Source organism: Apis mellifera, linkage group LG6 (genome assembly GCF_003254395.2).
Source record: "Apis mellifera strain DH4 linkage group LG6, Amel_HAv3.1, whole genome shotgun sequence".
Classification (NCBI taxonomy): Eukaryota; Metazoa; Arthropoda; class Insecta; order Hymenoptera; family Apidae; genus Apis; species Apis mellifera.
Genome location: NC_037643.1, coordinates 11,178,097 through 11,199,252, shown reverse-complemented (window position 1 = coordinate 11,199,252; position 21,156 = coordinate 11,178,097). Strand labels below are relative to the sequence as shown.

General features: G+C 39.3%; 1 protein-coding gene across 4 annotated transcripts in view; it reads right to left on the bottom strand.

Moving 5' to 3' along the window:
• Positions 1-8,253: 8,253 nt before the first annotated feature.
• Positions 8,254-21,156, bottom strand: part of LOC551803 (homeotic protein spalt-major) — a 74,419-nt gene continuing 61,516 nt past the window's right edge. The window contains exons 2-8 of one of the 4 annotated variants that reach the window (XM_026441146.1): positions 14,896-18,510; positions 13,990-14,123; positions 12,705-12,980; positions 12,003-12,312; positions 11,136-11,284; positions 10,552-10,725; positions 8,254-9,405 (exon numbers count right to left, since the gene is read on the bottom strand). In XM_026441146.1, coding sequence (XP_026296931.1) covers positions 8,998-9,405; positions 10,552-10,725; positions 11,136-11,284; positions 12,003-12,312; positions 12,705-12,980; positions 13,990-14,123; positions 14,896-18,510 — 5,066 coding nt within the window. In that variant the 3' untranslated portion in view covers positions 8,254-8,997. The remainder of the gene's footprint in view (positions 9,406-10,551; positions 10,726-11,135; positions 11,285-12,002; positions 12,313-12,704; positions 12,981-13,989; positions 14,124-14,895; positions 18,511-21,156) is intronic. The other 3 variants (XM_026441147.1, XM_026441148.1, XM_026441149.1) reach the window with 3 other exon arrangements.

The following is a 21,156-nucleotide window of genomic DNA, read 5'->3' as shown; positions in this document are numbered from 1 at the left end:
TGTTTTATAATATGGAGCTGTTAGTTCTTTGGGTTCATCTTTGCTTTCGATTAAAAAAAAGGTTGAGATTAAAGTTTCTTTTCCTCGCGTTTTATCGAATATCGAGCGAAATATTTCGTGAAATCGAACGTGAAAGTTACGTTCTTTTTTTTTTATTGTATTTTAAATATGGATATCTTAAAGTCGTTTTCCAAGTATTGGCTTGTTGCATTGGCGTTGTTCCTCTTATCGAATGAAAATTCCAATTCTTTCACGCTGACCACTAACGCGTACAAAGGAAGTAAATTTAAATTCCAACAAATTGAACCGAAATCGACTTGGTTACAACCTGAAAGGGGAAATTTATCTATGTATAACAGGCGTGTGATGCCGCTTTGTAGTAAAACATTGCGCAAGAAAACCGATCCTTGAAAGCCTTGCGCTGTTTCCAACCGGACCCCAGCAATTGAACCCCGCGACGACGACGACGACGACGACGACGACGACGACGATTTGAATTCGATTGTTACTCCTTCGATATGTCTTCGCCGCTGGTACACGGTCCAGGTTCGATTGTACTTTGTTTGCTTGTTCCCTTGTATATCCAGAGCGCACGAGCTAATGTATTCTGAAGGCAATCATTGCGGTGCCTTGTTGTATGTAAATCGCCGCCCCTGAAGGAGATAGATTGTTTGAGACAGTTTGCTACGCCGTCATCGCTCCGAAATAGAATCCCCTTACCGAATTCTTCGTATTTATCTACCTTTATTTCGAATATTGTTATCGTGTCGAAGCTAATTCGAGCTACGCGACAAATTTAAAGGAAGGATATCTATTTTCACCTGTCGCGATCGTTGAACTTTATATACAAAATTTTACGAGGTATCTTTGCATCCAAGATCATTGATAAAAATAGATATTCAGAAAATTACGTTTGTTTCGGAAAAGAAAAATTATAGAAGATATTTCTTTATCGAGAGAAGACTCGAAAACAAAAACTGTCGCTACTTTTATGATCGTTGTTATCATTGGTTCACGAATTTATCTCGGATTATATCGTGTCAAGAGCATTAGAATTTCAAAGAATCCTTGCTCAACTTAGTCTCTCCATTTTGATCCATCTTGCATAAATTTTTGTTCCTTCCTCGACGAAGAAAACTATTGAACTCTATCAAAGAAAACTCGTCAAAACGATCGTTTTCCATTGGCAAATAAATCAACGTAGCATCGTTCGGTATTGAAAAGGTCGATGATGGAACGACAGGTCGATTACGCCAAGTTTTTCTTTTAAAACGAATGCGGCGGCAGTGGAGCGCGCGATCGTTAAAGTATTTTCTTCTGGCTGGCAAAGGTGTGGCAAATAATAAGCATTCCCGCTGCACGCACGTACTCTGGTTATACAACGATATAATAGAGAAATTGGATAATTTTAAGCATGAGTGGAAGTCGGGATCACGGGCGACAACACGTACGGTTCCGGTTCAACAAACAGTTTGCACGCGTGCACTTGCGATCGTTCCCTCCCTCTCTCTCTCTCTTTCGAAACTTTCGAATCGCGATACGATACTGTCAATCATGAAATGGTAGGAAAACTGTCGGTCAAAGGGATACGCGCGCGCGTGCGCGCGCTTTCGAAATTGGCGGGCTTTTATATATCGCGTCGAAACGGGTCTGTAATGTCGTCGTCGTTCGGGTTATTCAAGCGTTCCGAATTGCGGTGCAACGAGAACACTTCTTGTCTTCGCTTGTCCAATCATTTCATTCTCGTACGAATTTAAATAATACGAAACGTTCTATCATATATACACGAATTATCCTATTATTATTTCGATTAAAGTCGTTTTATCTTCGAATAGCTTCGAGAGATGGAGAGATGTAAGGTATTTCTGTAATTTATTTTACTTTTGATCGAATCAGATTTATAAGATATGTTCTCTTGGTATTATTCGTGAAAGGGAAGAAAAAGAAGAGTAAACAATGAGGAATGATATTTCTCTTGTTTCTGGAGATTGAGTTAAATCTAGGGATAAGATTCACAGATTTCCAAATCATTTTTCATTATTTCATTTCATGTAATTGTTTAATACATAAACGAGTATAGATTTTATCATATATCATATCATCACATATTTTTATTTGATACATTTAAATGAGATATTTTTTATTCATTTTCTTCTAATGTTTTCTCGAAAAATATTTGAGAATTTGATAATTTGAAGGTGTCTGATAATATATCATAGATGTAAAACATATTAAAAGAATTTATTTTAAAATACATAGTTTATAACTTATGATGAAATAGTGTGATATTAATATTTTGCAATTGTTCTTCATTTCTAGTATAAATTTTTTGGCTAAATTTAATTGCAATCGTTAATTTTAAAATATATCGATTATTGGTATTCATTCTTCAAATATATAGAATGAGCAATAATTCGAGAAGAGCGATCTGATTAAAATTAGATTAAACTATTGGATTTATTTTATTTTGCAACGTTATGTGTCTTTTTTGTGGCAGGATTTCGTACTTGTACATCATATTCTAATTTAAACTCAAAAGATAAATGCTTTATTATACCTTCAAACGATATCGTAATTGTAAGTGTAAAAATTATCAAATGAAATAAATCTGGATGGAATATTCAGAATTATTATCCTAGATGATATATAAAATAGATTGATTACTTTATAATCACTTTTCCTGTAATATTTAGAATATTTTAATTGAAAATCGATACTATAAGAATATATTTTTAATTTTATTCTCCAAAAATATAAAAGTTATACATATTCAATTGTATAAATTAAAATTGCATTTACAAATTTTGTGTTTAAAAAGATATATTTTATTCACAAATGTTTAAAATATATTTATTCATGTTTCATTTTATTCGCTAGTATCGTTATATTTTATCATTATTATGAGCAGATGGAAAGTTGCTGTGTCAGTATGTTATCTGTAAATGATAAGTCATTTATTGGAATAAGTGAGTTACTTTCTAAAGGTATTAATCTAAAATAAATGAATCGAAACTGTAAAACATTAATTAAGCTTTAAGAATATAGAAAGTAAATTTTATACATTTATTATCGTACAATATTAATTTTAAATTACTAAAATATGTATATTTATGGTGAAAATAGAAAATAGAACGAGAATTTATTAAGATTTTTTAACGACAAGTTAAATAATAATGATTAATCACAAATTAATATCAATTTTAAACACATGTATTTATAGCGTGTAAATTGAAAGAAACAAGGAAAGCAAATAATGAAAGAAAGATAGAAATAGAATAAAAGGAACTGCTAGCGCCATCTCTCGTACCGCAAATGAAACACATTGACAAGGAAAGCAAATAATGCGAGAAAGATAGAAATAGCATAAAAGGGACTACTGGCGCCATCTGTGGTAACGCAAATGAAACACATTGACAAGGAAAGCAAATAATGCGAGAAAGATAGAAATAGCATAAAAGGGATTACTGGCGCCATCTCTGGTACCGCAAATGAAACATATTGACAAGGAAAGCAAATAATGCGAGAAAGATAGAAATAGCATAAAAGGGACTACTGGCGCCATCTCTGGTACCGCAAATGAAACACATTGACAAGGAAAGCAAATAATGCGACAAAGATAGAAATAGAATAAAAGGGACTACTAGTGCCATCTCTTGAATACTGGAAACATTCGTAAATCTGAAAAAACTCGAGAGATGGCGCCACCAACTTCATTTTTATTATATCTCTGTCATTTTTCCACCGTTTGCTCTCTTTGTCTATAGTATCTACGGTACTCCAGAGATGGCGCTCGATGTACGATTTTTAAGCTATCTCTATCCTTTTCTCATTATTTGCTTTTCTTGTCTATATTTACTCTACGAATTTATGCGCTCAAAAGATGTTATCGATTTCTGATCAGTTTTATTGCATCGTTATTCAACTCGTTGATTAAAAATCTCAACAGAATTTATTTAATATTCAATTTTATATATATATTATATATATTTTATATGTGTAAATTTTTATATTTTTATATTTACATTTACATATATTTTATATACGTATTATAAATTATTATATTAGTAAAATATAAATTTAAAAATCATCATACGATGTCGTTTATTGTTAAAATTAATAAATCATCTCTGAAGTAGAGATTATTGCAAAAAATTATAATATTTAAATATTTCGCGTGTTTTAACATATTCGATCGAGATTAGAATTACAGAACAATAAAAGACACACTCTTTTTTTAATTTCTTAATTTAAACCTACGTTAAGATTAATGTTTCAAGAATATTCATATATAATTGAAAGAAAAATTACATCGAACAGAATAAATTAATATAATATATTCATTTATCAGAACGAAAATGAAAACAGCCAATGCAACTCGTCCTCATAATAATTGTTTATTGTTGAAGTGATATAGATATAATGATCCGTAACGTAATTTAACTACAATGAGACAGGTTTCGCAACTAGCAAGAATCATGTTTATACATAGATTATACAATATGTACAGAAAAAACCTAAGATCGTACAAGCAATACTTTGTTTTGGACAACTTCACAGGACTTGCAATCGGGGAATAGCTGCCAGCCTTTCCGTGCTCCCATCTTTCCCATCTTTTTCGCCTATTCTATAGTTAAAAACGATCATTGCGCATGAGCGCGAAAAACCCGCGCTTTTCGAACGTGCGAACGTTCCACTTAACTTACGAAACATTTTTTTTTTTTTCTTTTTTTTTAATAGCACACTAACGATTTACATCGATTTCTCTATCCCGACATCATCATTCGCCATTATACTTATAATCGCATGTTTGTTATTTACAACAGTATTTATATACACGCATACGTATATGTATACGATCGTCGCTCTTGGAGGAAACTTTTGATTTTTTTTTTTTTCTTTTCTTTTTCTTTTTTCCTTTTTTTTTTTCTTTCTTTTTTTTTTTTTCTTTTCTAAAAACTACCTTTTAGACTCTCGAACGCTCTCTCCTAGCATTGGATGCATCGCTTCTTTTTCTTCCTTTTCTCTTATTTTTTTCTCTCTTTCCTTTTTTTTTTTTTTTTTTATATACGTCGGATTTACGTACAATTTCAATTTCTTTATTCTCTCTCTCTCTCTTCCATTTTTCTATTTTTCTCTTCATTTCATCCCTTGGCTGAATCAAAAAATCGAACTGTTCCACTTGCTCTTTAAAAGATTGTAATTGTCGCAACTATTTTTTTTTTTTGTTTTGTCTTTTTTTTTTTTCTTTTTCCCCTTATTGTTCCTGTTTCAGTTCTGGTTTACTTTTACAAAATGAACGGATAACCGCCGCACAGATATAACAATATGTTTGTCGATATGCATCTCGATGAATCGATTCTCGTAAAAAAAGAAATACCGCTATTGTGGTGTGGATTCAATTTCTCTTGAATCAGTATTGTGATCAAACTTTATTCTCGTACGGTATATTTTTAAGAACGTATCCACGAATGCTTAAAAATATTCGTACCCTTTTATTCGATGTGTACATCACTTTGAGCTATCTATTTTGCACACTCGTCGTACAAAATTGTTCACTTTATTTTCTTACGATCGAAGACATCGGATACGTTTCTTTTTAATGCATCGAATTTTATCTCTCTTATCTTTGATATAATATTTATAATCTTTGATATAATAATTCTATTTTTCAATATCGAAAACTTGAATAGATATGAATTTTTTTTTATCCTTCATTGCGTAATTTTTATTTCAAAATAAATTACAACTATTGATATCGTTTCCAATTTTTATATTTTGATTAAATCGAAACAGATTTCGTCATCAATTAAATTTATATATTCGATGTCTTCGATCGTTAAGATGAATCCTTTTTTTTTTTCTTTTTCGACACTTTTTTTGATTGACACAAAGCCACCGTCGAGATCGAAAACACCGTGGTTTCTGTCATCGCTCGCATTAGAGTCCTCGAATCGACGGAGCTCTTTAGAAGTTTACCCCTAAGCTAAAGTTAAAAATTAGATAAATTACGGTAAAGTGTTTACTGGACACACGTATGCTGCTATCTGTTACTTTTTACACGTTTTCTTTTTACACGTATGCGTATCGTATCTCGCCTATTATTATTTTTATTTATTTCTATTTATTTATTTATTTATTTATTTATTTAATTATTTATTTATTTAATTATTTATTTATTTATTCATTTATCTTTCGTTTCGCATTTCATGATTAAACGTGAGAACATACAGGAAAGCCATTATTACACGAGAGTATTAATTTTTCGAGTATGAACGAATGTGATCGATTGCACAGTCCACGATGCATGCACCTCTTCAATCAAACGTTATTCTCAGATTCTCGAACGCGCGACAACGATAATGCGATTCAAATTATTCCTTCGAGAATATTATTCATTTTGTTTGCTCGTCAAGAATAAAATTTGTATAAAATCGATAATAACGGATATTATTATCGTATTCGATCGACCCGTGATTACTTTTGATTTCGATTTCCATTAATTCATAATAACGAATAAATCTTCGAACGTCATACAATTCGACTTCCCTCGCTTCGGTTTATCCTACGATTCGTTCAATTTTATTTCGTTCCATTGAATTTACCATTTGAAAATTAATAAATGCACATTTTTACGCGATATTTTGTACTACACTGAGATATAAAAATTTGCGTAAAATTCAAAGATTTTCACCAAACAAATTTTACACTATTCATCGTATCAATTTAGAAACAAACGCGAGGAAAGTCAATTTTTCTCTGTATATATAAGGAAGGAAAATTTAGTATTTGAAAAAAAAAAAAAGAAAATAGAAGAAAAAAACATAAAAGAAACAGAAGAAAGAAAAATTTCCTCCACTCCATACACAACATACATACACATAGTCGGATTAACGATCGCATCGAGAGTTAAACGAACAACGATGCAATTTGAAAAAACTAATCGAGGATTCGATCTGGGAAGAGACACGAGATCGATGGGTATATCGGGGAACACAAATAGACGTTGGCTGTCTTTCCGTATAAAATAACGACACGGGACACGGTTCGTGCTGTACATCGAGTGTAAATAATAATACTATGATACAAAGTATAAGTACATTGGTTTAAATGATTGCAGGCTGCTCCTCTCATATCACAGCGAGGGCGCTGCCGGGCCCGCTTGAAAAATATCTAAAAAACGATCTTCTTCTTGGAGAAAAAACGAAAAAAAAAAGAAAAAAAAAAGAAAGCGACGCATGTACTCGTGTATACAACTCGCGCCATTCACCTTTCGCCGTATATATAATAATCAATATAATATATATATTTATATATATATATATTTATTTATATTTATTTATATATATATATATATATATAAATATCATCATCATCTTTCTTTTTTTCTTTCTTTTTTCCTTTCTTTTTCTCTTTCTTTCTTTCTCTCTTTCTTTATTTATATATTTATATCTCTCTCGTGTACGAAATATAAACGTGTACGATCGTGTTTACCTCGAAAAACGTTCTTCTCGTTCTCGTCAATGACGACGCGGAGACAAATGCCAAGTAGTTAAATGCCAAAAGTGGTCGGACCCGGGGTGTAAATTTTTAAAAGCGGCATCTTTAAACAATTTACAAACGATACACGATAGCATAACGCTATCGAAAGTATATATAAATATCGCGCCCGAGAACGCGGAGACAGGTTCGAGATTAACCGATCACACGGTATACTCCGTCCAAATATATTTATAATAATAATAGTAATAATAATAATAATAGTAATAATAATAATAATAATAATAATAATAATAATAATAATAATAATAATAATAATAATAATAATAATAATAATAATAATAATAATAATAATAATAATAATAATAATAATAATAATAATAATAATAATAATAGTAATAATAGTAATAATAATAGTAATAATAATAGTAATAATAATAATAGTAATAATAATAATAATAATAATAATAATAATAATAATAATAATAATAATAATAATAATAATAATAATAATAATAATAATAATAATAATAATAATAATAATAATAATAATAGTAATAATAATAATAATAATAGTAATAATAATAATAATAGTAATAATAATAATAATAGTAATAATAATAATAATAGTAATAATAATAGTAATAATAATAATAATAATAATAATAATAATAATAATAATAATAATAATAATAATAATAATAATAATAATAGTAGTAGTAGTAATAATAATAATAGTAGTAATAATAATAATAATAATAATAATAATAATAATAGTAATAATAATAATAATAGTAATAATAATAATAATAATGTACGATATACCTAGGAGTGAGGTGACCATCACTGTCGCGCATGGACGGTCAGAGTTATGGAGGGCCGGCGTTGTGGCGCCACGTGTCTTGCGGCCGTGCGAAAGGGGGGCTCAGTCTAGGCGTCACATCCGCCGGTACCTCGTGCGAAAGCACGTGTCGCGGGGCGGGGGGGAGGGGGGAGGGCGAGGGAGGAGAGTTCCGAAAACGGACCACATTCGCCAGAAACAAGGGTATAGATACGGCGAACAGACCGACCATCTCTTGCTCTGGGGAGGGGGCGGGGGGCGAGGGGGGGCGGAGGAGGTCCTCTCTCGAACGCGTTTAAGACTAGTGTGACAATAGGAACATGGTATCTGCTCTGGCTCTGGGGGATCAAGAAGGATATGTCGTCGGACGTTCGGTTCCCGAGTCTTTGGGCTCGCGAAATGCACTGAAAACCAACACTACTACTGCCTCCGGCTCCTTCATCAACGTTTCCCTTTCCTCTTTTTCCTTACTCCTCTCTCTCTCTCTTTCTCTTTTTCTCTATCTCTCTCTATCTCTCTTTCTCTCTCTCTCTCTATCTCTGTCTCTTTCTCTCTCTCTACTTATGTCTCGTCTGTAACAGCCAGGACGGAGTTCAATCGCCGAAAACGTGAAGCCTCGAGAAAGAAGGGTATTCGTTATCGGTGGTGTTTAACGAGGTTCACGTGGCCAGTCCCTCACCCCTGGCCGCGGGGGGTGGCGGAAGTCGAGCGGATGGCGGCGTCGAGTTCCCTTCCGACCTGGCGGGCGGTTCTCGGTCGAAGTGGTGTTGAAGAGCGTCACCCGTCCACGAGGACACGTTGGCGCTGTTCTGATTGCTCCCGTTGGAGCCTGGCGTGCCGGGCGAGTGGGAGGGCGACGGTGTCTGGAAGAGCATGGATCCGGATGGAATGGAGGATTTGCCGTCGAGCAACGAGGGCCCGTTGCTGGACGCCGCCATTGGCTGCTTGTCCAGCGGGAATCCGGCGCCAGCAGCGTACACAGAGCCGAACAATCCCGCGTATTTGCCTGCGGCCACCGAGTGGCTCGGTAACCCGTTGTTACTCTGTATCACCGAGATCTCGTTCAGCTGTAAGTAATGCACGCCGACTGGTTAGCTTTATTCGGAGGCAATTACCTACAAAAACGAAAGAAAAGAATAAGTCGTTATGGGCGTTAGGCTATGCTGGATATATTTCCTCTCTGGGTGACGGGTCAACCGCCTTTAGACACCTTTCGTGGGCGAGGGGGGGACGGCTTTATCTGACTGATTAGGGGAGGTAGGTCTTTTGACGATTTATGTAAATTGAGGTTTGATCGTTTCCCTTTGTCTTCGTTCAGGTGGGTTTGGGTAATATGCGGGAGATGATAAAACTTGATCAATTGCCACAATTTTAAGTGTTTTTATTCGTTTTATGGAGAGAATGTATTATTCATAGGAGGTATAAATTAAATATAGAATATAGCAACAAAAGTTGCTTTCGTTCGAACAATAATTTAAAAATATTTCTATTTGTCTAGTAAAACGATAATTAATATATGGAAGCCTTGTTAGAAAGATTACAAAGTATTTTAATATATATAATATATTATTTATATATTTTAATATATTATAAATATATTACATGTACTGTTGTAATATGCCTTCCTTGAGAATAGATAATTGAAATAATCAAATATTATTTTAAAACCAATTAAATTGATTATATACTCGACTTCTTTTTTTTAAAATGCTCATTTTATCTCGAACTTAAAAAATTTTAAACTCTATTCATTTTACTTCGAAATTGAAACAATTAGAATTATATCAGTTTAAAAATTGGGTCAGAGATTAGCAAATATATTGACATTGAAAGAAGCATATAATTTCGAATCATCATAAACAATAATTATTTATTTACTTAAAAAAAAAAATAAAAAACGAAAACAAAATATACATCATCGAATACATAATAAATAAAAATATATAATCTCGGTATCGAAATCTCGATATCTCAAAATTTATAAAATCGACGCTTCGTCGTATTTTATCGCGAAATTACAATTTCATCGAGAATCGAAATTGCTTAACAATTGCATGCAATTTTCCTTGCATCATCATCAATTTCACCCAATTAAACCATTCTCGAACAATGAAACTGAACCGAATAATATAAAGGAGATAAATATGAAGTTAAACATGATCGATAATCGGGGGAAACGACTCGACTACTTTCAAAAATACACAATCACTCACTTTCTGCTGTACTCCGTTAAGGAATGGCGCGGGTAGATAGGGATAGAAAAGATCCGGCCGCCGTTGGAGGAATTCCGAGTCCTTGGGGGTGATGGGTAGGGGAGGCAGATCCAGGGACATTCGGCGGCCTCGTCGGGAAGCTCCGTTGGTCCACATATGCGTGCCCATGTGCACCTGCGGATCAAAAGAACCGTGTGCGTTTGGTCAAATCGGCTCCACCAGGTGTATATATATGTGTGTGTGTGTTGCTGATCTTTCATCGAGCTTGCGATCATTCTTCGTTCATACCTTCACGTTTTGTACGTTACGCATTAGCGTTAGTACAAGCGGTAGCAGCTAGCTGGTGTTAGTGAATAAAACTCGAAGAATCCAGAGACACGGGGGATACAGCGGAGAGAGACAGAGATAAAGATAAAGATAGAAAGACAGAGAGATAGAAGACAGACAAAAGAGAAAGAGACAGATAGAAGAGAGAATGAGACAAAGAGACAGAGAGAGAGAGAAGAGAATACGAAGGAGAGATAAAGACACGGATAGATATAGAAAGAAGAGAGAAAAGGGGAGAAAATGATGACGGTGTATACCTTGAGATTGCCCTTGGTGGTGAAGGCCTTCTGGCAGACGGTGCATCGGAACGGTTTGTCGCCCGTGTGAGTTCTCATATGGATCTGGAGCGCCGAAGATGAGGAGAAATTCTTATTGCAAATCTGGCACAAGTGTTTGCTCGGCACGCCTGGAAATACATACACATTTTCTCTGAACAGACCCTGACACAAGTAGAGCGAGGTACTTCTTCAAGCTTGTCTCTTTTCTTCGAAATGTGTCTGTGCGTGTGTATGTGTATCTGTAATTGTCTGTGGTCTCGGGGCAAAGAGGGGGAAAAAGTGATGGTGTGGTTTCGATCGTGGTTTAGATCGAGATCAATGGTTCGTTACGAAATATATATATATATGTAGATCAGAGAAAGATATATTCGTCAAATGGAAGAGACGAAATAATCGAGAGGTGAAAGAAGAGGAGAGCGTAACCTGCCACCAAGGAAAGACAGAAGAGAAAGAGAGAAAGAGAGAAAGAGAGAAAGAGAGGGACGCGTAATATATATATATATATATATATATATATATATATATATATATATATATATATATATATATACATATATATATATATGAAGAAAGAGCGGTGGTGCGGAGAAAAGCATAGGCTGGTGGTGCACAAGTATAAGCGAAGCTGAAATATATATTGAAACAAAACAACGCTCGTCAATTCTCGCGACTATCGGCGGCTTCTCAAGCTCGAGATATATATATATATATATATACGTTTTAGCGAAACAAACGGGTACAACTCTGCCAAGCCAAGCTTCTCTTGGACCGTTTCTCGAATTGTGCTCGATGAAGAAGCAGACCGAACAGAAACGCTTTTCAGAATCAGTTCCCAAGCTTACTTACTGGCTGGTCTCTTTGGCGCTGGCAGCTCTCCCTCGGGCGGAGATCTCTTCACGGCGATGCTCTGCTCTATCGAGGTGGGGGGCATCGGGGGAGGAGGCGGCGGAGGCGGCGGAGGCGGCGGTAAGCTCGAGTCCTCGGCGCACATAGGACTTCTCGAGGTCTCGTGCTCCTGAGACTGTTGCTGGTGTTGCTGTTGTTGTTGTTGTTGCTGCTGCTGCTGCTGCTGCTGCTGTTGTTGCTTCGAATCGCTGAACAGATGGGGCGGCATGTCCCGGATCTTGTGGGTCAGCATATGCTGCTTCATGTTTCCCTGCGGGAGAAAAAATAACGATTGGTTACATTGTGAGCAGGCCGGACTTGCGTCGAGTTCAATCACTTCGTCGATTACACCACTTTGCACCATTTCTCGCTGTTTCGCATCATTGCTACTATTTTATTTGTGTTTATAAACGTTTAGATTTAGTTTAGATTTTAGTTTAGATCTTTTTTTTAATCTTGTTTCTTTCTTTTTTAATCTTGTTTCAATAACAATTCAATTGTTTCTCACAATTCAACAAACAATTCATCTTGTTGCATTCCATCCGATCGGATGGAAATTGTATGTATTTATATATGATTAGGTCGAAAGCGGAAAAAAAGATGCACAGTGGTGTTATCATATTTCATTGTGTGTTCATGTGTCAAAATTCAGCAGGCTCTTACCAGGAGGCTGTGCGCCGAGGGTAGAAGTCCGAGGGCGGGCGACATCAGCGGGGGTAGGCGGATGGCAGGATAGACAGGCGTAAGCCCCCGCCCCCCTCCGGCTCCTTTCCGCCCCCGGTTCTTCCGATCCTCAGGTCGCCGCCGCCGCCTGCGTTTCGCTTTTTCTCGACTACTGGCGCACGGTGATCCGAATTGAGGATCGGGTGAAGTGATCGAACTGTTAGCGGGCAACGGTTGAGACGCACAGACGCATGCTTGCTGCCCGGAACCATCGTTCTGAAATTATCGTAGAAAAAAACAAAGATACAGAGCTGAGCCTATAGGCTTCGTGTTCATCGTGATCCAATGATTTTTATTTAATTAATTATTTATTTATTTATTTATTTATTCTTGCAATGATCGATGAGCGAATTGTGATGAATTTTTGGAAAAAAAAAAATTAAAAATGTGCTTTTGCGTTAGTATTGCTCTAGTTAAAAATACTAGTTTCCGTTTCTAAGAAGCGACGAAGCGATGAATGTTTCTCGTGAAAGAATCGTGCAACGATTTATAATGTACCTTTTTTTATAAATGTTTATAATTATTCTTCTCTATAACGTTGTATTTGTTACTCTTGAAATGGTCGATGGATGAAATTTCAGTTCTAGTAGTAATACAATTAAACAGATTTGTTTGTTGTAAACATTTTATTATTTTATTGAGGAGGAGAGGAGAGTAAATGGACGATTAAGAAAAAGCTTAGAAATTATAATATTTTTTATAATCTTAATTTTCTCTATATTTCAATCCGTGTGAAATTATCAGGTAAAACTCGAAACACCATAAAATCGGTTCAAAAATTTTAATAATCGAATTCGAAAACTTCATATTCCGTGTACGTAAATAGTTGCAAGAGCGTAACGAAAAATTATCACTTAAAATTAAAACGTAAAAAGTAGCTATTAAATAATCATAAAAAAAAAGAAATAAAAATATCTAGGGGAACAAATTTACACACCTTTTTTGATCTCCAACGATCTCTATCAATCTCTGTCAAAATTATTACTATCTTTTCGAAATTTTTAAATCTATCGTTAACAATGATCCGTTAAAGAATCTCAAGAATTGGCGCGATTAGAAGGATTAGAACAAAATGTTTCTTGTCGTTCGAATCGAAATTCCCATCGATCCACTCGCTGCACGATCCCCCTTCGAGATTCGTTCGGTGAGCAGCAAACAATTGTGAGGGATGGACGCGTCCAATTCGATCCTCCCGATCCATCGAACGCATTCAAATTCACTGTACCTTGGTCGAAAATCCTCTGTCGCATATGGTGCATTTGAAAGGTCGTTCCTTCGTATGGCTCCGGTAATGGATCTCCAGCGCGGAGTTGCACGCAAATGTCTTGTAGCAGATATTACATGTGGTGTTTCCACGCACTGTAACAGATCGTACCTCTTTACAATTGCTTCCCGACACTTTCACACGCTTCTACCGTCCGTGAAAGCAATTTGTAACCCGCGATTCGAGCGTAAACTATCCGTCACGAACGCGAGAGGAGAGAGAGAGAGAGGTTTTTAATCTAATCGTTTAGGACACGCGGCCTGAAACTCGCTTAGAGCCGAGACGCTGGTCAAGACGCGAGCCTCCGGAACCCGAACCCGATCGTTATCCAAGCTAGCTCGAAAAACAACGTTACAGTCAACGTAGTTGGCGTTGTTGGCAGTTTGAACGGAAGGATTGAAATGAATCGTACAGGCAGCAATCCGTTTTTCCAAAGAAATTTATTTATTTATATATCAAATATCCATAGTTTCGATCTTTTCTTTGCGCAAAAAAAGGGATACAAAATTGATATTTGTGCACGCAAACTCTGTATCTATATCCGTATATATCTATGTCGAAGAGTGACTCGAATTGAAAGAGAGAGAGAGAGAGAGAGAAAGACAGAGAGAGAGAGAGAGAAAGAGAAATAGAAACATAGAGAAATATCGAAACAGAGGTGTTCGAACAGATAATAAAAAGAGTTAAGCGGGAGGGTGGGAGTGCTAGGTCCGGCTACACCACAAACAGGATACGTCGATATACAGAGTTTGGATAAAGGTGGACGAATCAGTCAGACTGGCAGTTGGTCAGGATCAGTGAATCGTGTCAGATCGATCGGGAGGTGTAGCAGGAACTGCAGCTCGCCCTGATGCTAGCAGCGCCTACCTGCTGGCCCTCCGACAGCCAGGCCGAGCGGGTTGTAGGTCGACGTGGCAGCCAACACGGCTGACGTGGTCAGGGAAGCCAAGGGTCCGGCGGCGCCGCTTCCAGGAGTCACGGCGTTCATCGAGCTCACGCTGTTTATGCTCGACGAACCGATGCTGCTGGTAGACGGCGACGATGAGACCGCTTGCAGCAGGCCTGCGAACATGCCGAACGGGTGCGGGTGTTGGGTCGTGGTTTGCGGAGGTGGCGTTGGCACGGAAGCCACCGAAGCGGGAGTGGACGATGCCCGGGGTGTCAAGTCCAACGGGGCCCCCGAATTCATCGGGCTGTTGCTCTTCTCGCTCCCGTTGTACCGATGAAACGGGGGCGACCTGGCCATATTCCCCGCCGTCGACGTGGCCGTCGTCGTGATCGTTCGAACTTGGTTCTCCAAAGCTGCCAAAGAAGTGGAGAAACTCGGTAGAGAGATCTCTTTGTGCTCGTTATCCTCGCTCTCGCGATCCTGCTCGTCCTCCACGTCGCCACGACCATCGCGATTCATGGCACACCTCTCGTCTTCCTCCCTACGATCATCCTCCTCGTCATCCTGATCATCCGCTTCCTCGCTGTGCTCCTCGCCCGTGTACCTCTGCTGTTGCTGCTGTTGTTGTTGATGCTGATGCTGAAGCTGATGCTGAAGCTGATGCTGGTGCTGGTGTTGATGCTGATGCTGATGCTGATGCTGATGCTGATGCTGATGCTGATGCTGATGCTGATGCTGATGCTGCGGCTCGTCCTTCCCGTCCACGTCGTTCTCCTGGGCTTGTCTTTCCAACGCCTGTTGCCGTGTCGGGGGGAAAGTCAAGGGGAAGCCGGCTCCGGCAGGGTGAATGGGTGGAAAGCCCTGCGGGAGGAAGGATGCCAGCGGGTGATGCGGATAACCGGGCGGGAATTCGTTCACCTCGCCGGCTTGAATCTGCTCCGGGCTGAGCTCCGTTGGCTCGCCGGTGTGCAGCCGTATGTGTTGCTGCAACACCAGCGCGTTCGTGAATTTCTTGTGGCAAACGGGACATTGATGCAACACCCTGAGCGGCGGCTTCGCCCTGTGCACGCCCATGTGAGTCTTCAAGTTACCCTTCGTGGTGAACGCCCGGCCGCAGATCTTGCACTTGAACGGTCGCTCGCCCGTGTGGGTCCTGTAATGCATCTGCAACGCGCTTTTGCAGGACAAGACTCGGTGGCAAATCACGCACTGGTTCGGGTCGGTCAATTTGTGCTCGATGTTGTCCACCAATTGCTGCAACTTGGACGTTTCCGAGGTCTTGGTGATCTCGATCAAACTTTCCCACGAGTTGTCGTTGCTGCCCGGCCGTGGCAACAGGCTGGAATAGATGGCTGGATCCTTGGCCGGATCGATCATCTCGTTCGTATTGACGGCGGACGCGTTTACCGTGGTCGGGGCCGGGTGATGCGGTATTTGGTGATGCGCGGGCGGCCCTGGGAACAGAATCCCCGCGAAGGATGTTTGAAGGCTACCGCTGCTCGCGCTACTGCTCGCGGGGGATGCCCCGGGATACGCGACAATGTGCTGCGGCAAACGATTAATCGTCCCCCGACCGGACAAATTTTCGGGTTGCTCCTCGATCTCCTCGTCGACCTCCATGTCCGCGTCACCTTCTAATCGGCCGCTCATCTTACTGTCCATGCTACAGTCTTCGTAAGTCTGCGGTTGAGAGGGTGGATTGACAGAGGATTGGGGTGAATTCAAATACCGTCTGGTCGTCTCTTCGAAATCCTCGCTATCCTCCTCCGTCGGCTCCTCGGTCTCCTCCGGCTCTTTCTTAGGCGTTATCCTTCCGGCGGGCTCGTGACTCGTGGGCCGTTGGTGTTGATACTGGTCCTGCATAGGCGAGCGGTGCTCGAGCTTGATCTCGTCCCTTTGCTCGAGTTGTTGCTGCTTTTGTTGCTGCTGATGCTGATGTTGGTGCTGTTGCTGCTGCTGTTGTTGTTGTTGTTGATGATGTTGTTGTTGTTGTTGTTGATGTTGTTGTTGTTGGTGGTGGTGATGATGGTGGAGGTGATTGTCGTGAAAGGAATGACGAGAGTTGGACACAACCGCGGGGGAATGTGGGGACGTGGTCGGGGCAGTGGTAACGGGTTTACTCAAGTTCTCCGGCACGTCCTGATCGTCCCGATGAGCAACAACCGGCGATCTGTACAGGGGTGGCATACCGGGAAGGGCTAGGCTGAGCGGCAGGGGAGGCTGGGGGGGTAAAAAACCGTGGGCCGCCGCCGGGTGGAAGGAGGGATGGTGAGAGGGCGGTGGCGGTGGCGGGGACGGCATCGGTCTCTGACCAGAGGCGATTTGCTGTAGCAGGGGTGGATGGTACTTGTCCAGGTGTTCCGGAACGGGATTCGGGTTCATCTTAACATGTGGAAACTTGGCCGTATGCCTCTGGAAGTGGACCTTGAGGTTCCCTTTCGTGGTGAAGCGGCTGCCGCAGACGTTGCATTTAAAGGGTCGCTCACCTGTGTGCGATCGTATGTGGATCTGAAGCGCCGAGTCGCTGCCGAACACCTTGCCGCAATACCGGCAACGATGCTTGAAGAACGGCTCCCCGCGACCGCTTCCGGACTTTGAGTCGTACGGGGAGAGGCGGGAGCCTTTCCCTCCCCTGAACGCCAACTCGTCGGCCAGGTTGTTCGCCAGCAGTCCTTGGCTGGCGTTGTCCAGAACTTCCTGGGCTCTCTTCTGCAGCATCTCCAGGGTATTCGGCTCGTGCAACGGTGGGGGATCGGTGTTGGTTATTATCGACGAAGCTAAGGAAGAACTGATCGAGCAGAGAGGCGGAATCTGGTGAGACATAGGCACCTGGCTGCTGGCGCTGGTGGTCGCGGTCGTGCCTGTCGCGTTCGTCGAAGCCAGGGGAAGGTTCAACGGGGACGCGCTGCTGGTCGGCGTGGGCCGTTCCTGGGCGAGGTTGGGCGTCATCGGAGCTGGCGAGGTTTGCTGGTGGCTCGGCGGGCGCGACGAGGGAGGCGAAGTAAGGCTCGACAAAGGTTTGGGCTGAATGATCGGCGACGGCGATATCTCTTTGCTGTCCGACGGCTCGCCCGGTACTTGCTGTTGCACCGTTTGATTATGCGTTATGGAGAGTTGTTGCTGCAGTTGACTGATCAACTGCAACTGGAACACTTGTTGATGCTGCAGGGTGTACAGGGTGCTCTGCAGCAGCGCCAAATCTTGGAGGGCAGCCTCGGTGTCCGCGCCACCGGCCAACGCTGTCGCCGCGAACTGTGCGACAGCCACTTTCGTGTTCTGAAGGGCTTCCAAGGTGACGTGACTAGTTCCAGCCGGTGGGAACAAGCCGGCCGGCGTCCCACCATCCACGAAATTATTGTTATTCTCGGCATCCTGCCTATGGTGCATTTGCTTTCTCGATCCTTCCTCGTCATCGTCTTGATCGTCCTGCTCGTCCACGCCTTCCTCCTCATCCTCCTCCAAAACGTCTTCCTGATCCTTGTCATCCTCGTCGCCTTGATGAGACCTGGCAGCCGTGAGGTCCACGGCTTCGTCTCCGCCAGCTCCTGCACCGCCACTCTCTTCTCCATCCGACGTAAAATCATTTTCCTCTCCTGTAACATGCGATTAATCACTCGATCATTCACTTTTATCCTCTATCGAGTTCAAAATATTTATCTCGTACGCAAAATGGAAAGGATTCGAAGTGAATTTCAAAGTGAATCGTTTCAACGCGTAAATCTAAGAGCGTTAACGTAAAAATATGTATAATGAATTATAAATCACGCCACATCCGAATGTAATTAAGAGATTTGAGGAATGAATGAAAGAGGAAGCATTTCCTAGTATAGCATTTCATAGTATTCGTTTATAAGGATATACAACACAGTGTTCACCCGAGTGAAGACTGACAAACTTGAATCTTATTAAATTATTCAATTTTTTTTTCTTTTTTCTTTTTTTTTTTTCTTTTTTTCTATGTTTAATCGCGATACGAAGATAGAAGCCTGTTTGAGGTACGCGTTGCTTCCTGTGGTAGGGAGAACAACCATCTATGCGAAGAAGCCAGTTTCATCTTTGAGGTACGCGTTGCTTCCTGTGGTAGGGAGAACAACCATCTATGCGAAGAAGCCAGTTTCATCTGTATTCAATGTTTAAATCATTTGTATGTATCGCACTAATGACGAAAAAAAAAATGTATAAAGAGCGTTGCTCGTTTGAGATACTGTATGTTCTATGAATTTCAAACAGTTAATCACGTTACCGATGCAACAAGAAGCATTCGACGAACGGACTTTACATATTAAGAGGAGTAAATGGCACGATTGGAAACGCTCTACGGATGTTATTCTCGTTCGTTATCCTAAATCTAATCATCGATCCAAGAGGTTTTTATAACGCGTTAAGAATATTAAATTTGAGAAAAATAAACTCGAATGAAAAAGGATAAATATTTTTTGTTTATTGAAAAATATTTTTTTCGAACGATAATCAGATTATTTAATGATATTAAATTTTATATACGTTAAATATTTTCTGAAATGATTTCTTTTTTTTTTTTAATTTTTCAACTGCGTAAAAAATTTATTCATACTGTATGATGCGAGAAATCAATATTTCAAAATAACTATCGCGTAATTTATAATAAATAATGTATCGATAAGATTAATGTATTGATAAGATTAAAAGTAACACATTGAATATTCAATAAGAAATCCAATGCATTTGCTTTTTATTATATATATATATTTATATAGACATAAAAAGAAAAATAATAATAATTATTTCGTTCGAATATGAGAGTTAAAAAATATAAATATGTATGGTTTTCATTGAGTATATAATAAATATATAATAATATATAATAATCCAAGACCTGGATCTTAATATTTTGTAATTAGAATGTATGAACATGTTGTTAGATCGAGCGAAGCATTTTATTATTTGTACGTGACAAATATGATGAAGAGATTACAATCAATCGTGTTGAATCGATAAAATAACGCTATGTTCAATAATAAAAATGTATTTAATGTTTTAAGTATTCCTCAACTGGCTTCGTGTTACAATGGTAACATTATTTCGAACGATGCATAAAACTAGTCTACGAAACTAATTACGCTGCAATTCTGACAAACAAACAATTAAGATAGGAAATAATGCGAAGAATAAAGGTTTGAACATGAATTCCATTTCACTTTTTAGTCTTATATAATTCAAACTTTATGGAAATTTTCTTTAAAAGGAAAAAGAGAAAAAATTTAGAAATGCATCAAATTGAAATATTCAATGTAATAAAGAAGAAAATATTGAAAAAAAATATATATATGTATATATACACCACAAAAAAAATAAGAAAAAATATCTACACTGTGCAACAAGTTTAATCTGAATCATCTGGAATCGAAAGAATGACATTTCGAGATTGTCTAAATAGCATCGAAAAAAACGTCACTCGGAGGAAACGGTTCACCACGCGAAGATGAAAGCTCATAAAATTTCGCTTCACGATTAAAGCAACCAGTCGCCAAGGCTGGAACGGGTCGAACGCTTGGCAGGTCGGCTTGTAATAGTTAGAATGTACAATGTGCCGGTGAAACCGAGTCAGAATCGTTAATCGAAGTCGCTCCGATTTTATTTACCACCCAAGCTTACCGACACTGATCACGGAACCTACGTGCCTATAATTCCTTCAGAAACTAAATAACAATCCATCCACATTCAACTTTACACTGCATAAAAAAAATATTACAAATTCACGAATAAAAGAAAAAAAAAAAAAACGCGACAAAGGCCACCGTGAGGAGGAGGATCGTCGTCCCCATTCGTGTCAATGATAAGAAACGGCGGCACGGCGATTAGTATTCCGCGACGCAGCCGCGTGAAACCCGTACCGATGGAAACTTTTTAATACGCGCACCGGGGCCAATGAAAAATGGAAATCGCGCGATTACTATTCCCATCGAGGCATCCAAGACCCGTTCGAATCGCACCATTTAACGTTTCACTCGCCACCTGGAGTTGACCTCGCCACTAATCCACTAAAAGATTCTGAAATCGTATTCCAAAATTTCGCGTCACTCTTTTCTTTTTCTTCTTTTTCTTTTCTTTTCTTTTCTTTTCTTTTTTTTTATTTACGCGCGCAAGACAAAAGTTTCGTCGACCGGTAAAACGTGTTACAGAGGGAGGAAGAGAGACAAGGAGGGAGGGGAGGGGAGGAGGAGGAGGGGCAGAATTCGCGGGAAGCGTGACGCGTCGTG